The sequence below is a fragment of the Phalangium opilio genome, unplaced genomic scaffold (assembly GCF_054372755.1).
Source record: "Phalangium opilio isolate 3A_F unplaced genomic scaffold, DU_Popi_V2 ptg000059l_1, whole genome shotgun sequence".
Taxonomy (NCBI): domain Eukaryota; kingdom Metazoa; phylum Arthropoda; class Arachnida; order Opiliones; family Phalangiidae; genus Phalangium; species Phalangium opilio.
In genome coordinates, this window is record NW_028324176.1 from 1388799 (window position 1) to 1393982 (window position 5184).

Genomic DNA, 5184 nt, shown 5'->3' on the forward strand with positions numbered 1-5184 from the left:
CGGAAGAATATCATGGTTTTATGGAAGCAGGGCCATTCCCAATATAAACATCCAAAGATTTGCAATTGAAATCATTTTATTATGTGCAATATTTTTTCAAATTAAAGTATTTTCTTAAAATCTTGTTGGTTTTTAATTTTTTATGAGACTTAATTTAAAAATCGTCGTTTAGATTGATACGCCTCAATGGCTTCTTCCTTTTCTGGGTGCTCAAATTGAGTGGATAATGGCTTTGGAATTGTTGGTTGACTGCCTTCTGTCACTATAAGAGCTTGTTCGTAACTTTCCTCACAATTTATTACGAGTTTGGCCATCAACTTTTCAATGTATCCTAAAATAATTTCATTAAAACAAAACCATGTCTTTCATTTCTAAATTTTTATAGGATGGTAGCAATTCAGAAATATTTTTTTACCAAAAGTGGATGCTAGCATAATAGGTTTTTCGGAATATTCCCCTTTCTTGGCTTTTGGGAAATTTATATTCCATCTCAAATTTCCATCCTTAGTCGTGGTTTGTATTTTGTTGGCGTTTTCGTTAAAATGGAGAGCTGCTAATAACATTCTAGACCAAACAGAAAATCATTCTGAGATTGATATAACAGAGATAGCGTGCACTTTGAAGTCTGACCTAGCTTCCATTCCAAGGTACGAGTAATGGGTGTTTGTAGGCGCGAAATGAATCATTACTGAATTGAATGCTTCAACGCTAGAGGTTTGCGTTTCTGGTGATATTTGCAGTATGTCTTTCTCAAACAAACCTATAATTTTCTTTAACTTTTCAAATACAGTTGTTCCTTAAAATTTAAAAATAATAGATTAAGTTACTATAATTTCGATAACTCGTAAAACTTAACATTACCTGGAATAAGCCACTGTCTCTTCTTACCATCCAAAGAAAGATTGCCATGGGTGCATTTGGGGAAGAGCTTACCATGGCCTTGATGAATGTTAGCCACGTGTCTTAGCACAGACATGAATTTTGCCTGAATTAGTTTGGCTTTACCCTTGCTAGAAGTAGCACACCAGTACATGTGATTCTGTATGCTTTTATTCCACTCATCTAGAACAGCATATTCCTTTGTGGCTGCTGCGTGAATTTTCTTCTTCAAAGCTTGGGGACAATATTAAAATTAAGAGCTATGGGTACAGCGTGCCATGTTAATCTTACATTTCACCATGTGCCAACAGTCAAAGAAATGTTTAATTTTTGGATGAGACTTCTTAAGATAAGATCTAATTTGCACATGTCGATCTGTTACGATTGAGGCAATTTTTAGACCAGCATCCATAAGGAATGTTATTCCTCTTTTTAAACCCTCAAGCTCCATGGCTACACTGTTTTTAACCTCAGTACTCTAAAAATCAATTTTACAATTTTGCTTTCGTTTTTAATTTCCCTTAAACTTCTTACTTGCACAAGAACCAAATGGATGATTTTTTAATCTGGCTTTCAAAAAATACGTATGTTCCATATTTTGCACTGAAACCTGGCGAATCGGATCTGGCATCGCCTCCCAATTTCAACTTTTTTTTTAAAAGACTTAAAAATTGCAATTTGCTCCTCATGCCAAACCTAAGCCAAAATTAAAAACTATAATTTCTAGTATGAAATAATAAAAATTGTAATCTTACTGTTCGAATACATTGGAGTAAGTAGCACTTTTGAATTCTAAAAAATGTTGTCCTGCTAATAGCCTGGATACCAGAAAATGATAACATACGAAGTGCCTGTGTGGGGTTGAGCCCAGCAAACAATATTGATGCCGCAATTAGTATGTTTCCGAACGGTTTCTGTCCTAGTAAGGGTTGACTTTTCCAAACATTAGTGTGTCCTCTTTCGCATTCAGCAGTAACAGTAACCATGGAGCCCCATGTACTAGTGGTTATTTTACATGGCAGAAGGCATTGAAAACAGAAGCTAAACAGCTGAAGAAGCGCGCTCTCAAATACTATAAATTTCCTTTCTTTCATGGCAGTTTTGTTGTCCAAGTTAAAACTTCTAGCCCTATGAAATTAAAATGAGTGAATATTTAGTTATATATATTTCCAATTAAAAACCTACTCTTTAATATCTTCTTGTGGCAACTCTGATGGCGTATAGCTTACATCAAAGGGATTAAGGGTAGCTCCCTCATCTTCCTCTTCTTCCAAAAAACGTTTCACCTCTTGACTATCACTAATATCTAATTCTTCTGGCTCATACTCGTGGGTGGATTTGAAATCTGTTTGGCATGCTACGTCTTTGCCCATTATCTCAGTTTGGCATTCTGTGCAAATAAATATGTGGTAGCTTGTTCTATTTAAGCTAGTAGTTTAGTATAACTATACCAGTATTTTTCCTTAATTTCAAAATAGTTTGCATGCTAGCATCTTTAGCAAAGCCCAGAAGTTTGGGTGGGATGCTTTGCACGTACTGTTTCGATTAGTATTGCCCTGTGAATTTATTATTAGTACATGCTATTAGAAAAATCAATAATTGATAATGTATAATACCTCAGTTTGACGTTTCTTTATCTTAGCTGGGTTATCTTCCGTTGAGGTTGAAGGCAAATAAAGTTCTCGCGTAACACTAACACAAGGCTTTGGCGGTTCCAAGCTCTTGTTTGTAAAGATTGTGGGGGCAGCATCTTTTCTTAATTTAGTTCTCGTTTGGGTTAATGAGTGTCCAGGTATGAAGTAGCCAGGTATTGTCTCAAAGCAATCTCTTGTGAAATGGGCACAGCAAATTAGCTGGGATTGTTTATAAACGAAGCTGGGGTCATTAATATTTTTAATCCATTGTTCCTTTAATTGTTCATCACGTGGGAAATTGTGAAAGGATCGCGCTTCTAAATCATTAGCAAAACATTGTGGAACAGCACATCTTTTCTTAATATTTTTAGGTTTTTTTGGCATAGGCTTAGAAGCCATGTTACGTTACGTTACTGTTTTTAAAGCTTTTAAAATCAATTAAACTAATACCTGACACGAAAAAGGATATTATACACGAAATAGGATATTATACACGAAATAGGATATTATACACGAAATAGGATATTATACACGAAATAGGATATTATACACGAAATAGGATATTATACACGAAATAGGATATTATTTATTTTCGTTGTTGAAGCCTTTCATAAAACTTTTACACTTTAAGTCAAAAATCAAGAACTACGTATCGCGCCGCCATGGATAGTAGGAAAACCACTATTGGATTGGATGAAACCTTCTACAGAACTTGGAGAGAGGGTGGTAGAGGGGTGGAGAAAAATGTCTTAGCCAAGTTTGGCGATTTCGCCACCAGTTAGCGCCACATTCAAAAAGTCTAACTTTTAATCTCAAATTTAAAATTAAATATGGGTTAAATTAATTGAAATATATATATTTTTATAATCCTTGACAGACATTCTATCTATTTTAACACCCGAGTTGCCAATTCTTCGCTATTGATAAACTTGGTTCTATCACTTTAAGACCTCAAAATAAGAATAAAAAAACAGAACCAACTCTAGTGTTACCGTATGTGAAAAATAAAAGCGAGTTAGTAAATAGGATTTAAAAAAGTAAATTTAATATTAGAGTAGTTTCAACAAGTTGGGAAAGCCAAAATATTACCTCTCCGAGTGACTATCACTACCCCTTAAACAACCTAAATATATGCATCTATCGCTTTTTTAATTCTTTGCAAGTGCAGGAATTCAATTTTAAAATAGTCAATTGTTCAAGCCTTTTCAATATCTCTCAATTGCTGTGGAAACTCTACTCTCTCGCTATACCTCAACCGTATTCTTAGTCTACCAGTATGATTTGTAACATTTGTCCATATCAAAGCTGAATCATACCTTGCCACACAAAAAGCAAATGTCCCCAAAACATGGAAGCCACAACCCAATCACACATAAGCTAGGCTCGTACTTGTTCATCGCCTTCGATTATTTCACTAATATTAGCATTATCATTTTGTACATTATTGGGTTCCTCATTAATAGATATGCCTACGCTTACGGTACTTTCAATAGAGCTTTTATTTAATGCGTCATCTTTCGCAGAATCATGGCCAACTGGCCTCGCGGTAGGACCAACATTGGGTGTGCTAGAACCTGTTCCCGAAACAGCCTTTTTTTCAGCTGCTAACACTCTTCTCCTTTCATTTTCTCGTTTCTTAAATTCAGGATCTGACCTTTTTGCCCTCATTCTTTCCCTTGCTTTACGTTTCCTGATTTCCTCTTTACTTAAATTATTATCCTCCTCCATTTTATTATTCAGTTAAATACTCACAAAATCCGCAAAAGCAATCCCCTTGCAAGACTCTGTAACGTTTGATATATTATTTTCCAAAGAAAGTTATTACAGAAGATTGAATTATAAAGTACTACCTTTGAAATTCAAATAAAGAATGATAAAAGTGCGTAAAAAAGGTCTTTCACAAATAGGGGGCGTATAAAATAAACAGCATTTTTTTATATTTAAAAAATATTCTTAGATTGTCAAATACTTTTTTCGCCGTTGAATTTTTTTTAACACCAGCTTGTAATCTAACTGGGAGTAAGATGAAAGGAGTAGAAGCTTATCTGTCTTAGGAAATATGAAATTTTATCTTAACAGTTCGTTAAATCATAAGTTTATAACGAAAAAACGCGGAAGGGGAAAACGAGCAGACAACAGCGATTTTTGGGGGTAGAAGGTTAAGAGCGCCATCTGTCGTCCGTGCCAAAGTTGAACTTCCACTCGAAACGCAATGAGAAAGTGGATAAAATAATGCCATCAGCTATTTAACTGCGTCGATATAATTAACGACTTGACCCATGACATGCCCTTAACACTGGCTTCAATGAATCCTATTTATTCTTGGATACTAGGAAACTTGGTAGACGTAACAGTCTGTACCAAGTACCCAAGCATCCTTCAATAAACGTCTGGCAACATTGTGGTACGCATGGTACAACTAAAAAATAGGATGGGTATTTATCTTTCGACTCACTCCAAGTCGTGAAGCCCTCATTACAGAGGATTTGAAACACTACCATAATTCATAGTGTCTCGAATCTCTACGTTCCTGTCCATTATGAACAGTGCTGAGAGAATGATACATCAGAAAGAGCCATTCAAATCGAATTGCCGAAAATATTATCCATATTTTCATTTCATATAACAAAGAAAATAAATTATTATGGTTTTGAGAGGAGCTTCCCATTTT

The 5184-nt window shown here is 35.1% G+C and overlaps 1 protein-coding gene across 1 annotated transcript; it reads right to left on the reverse strand.

The window, feature by feature from the left end:
* Nucleotides 1-581: 581 nt before the first annotated feature.
* On the reverse strand, nt 582-1436 carry LOC149667273 (uncharacterized). The gene is made up of 4 exons (XM_089841387.1): nt 1414-1436; nt 1171-1357; nt 862-1113; nt 582-796 (listed from the first exon to the last, which is right to left on the reverse strand). Exons 2-4 carry the CDS (start codon nt 1328-1330, stop codon nt 582-584), a joined length of 627 nt encoding a protein of 208 aa, XP_089697513.1. The 5' UTR covers nt 1331-1357; nt 1414-1436.
* Nucleotides 1437-5184: the final 3748 nt, after the last annotated feature.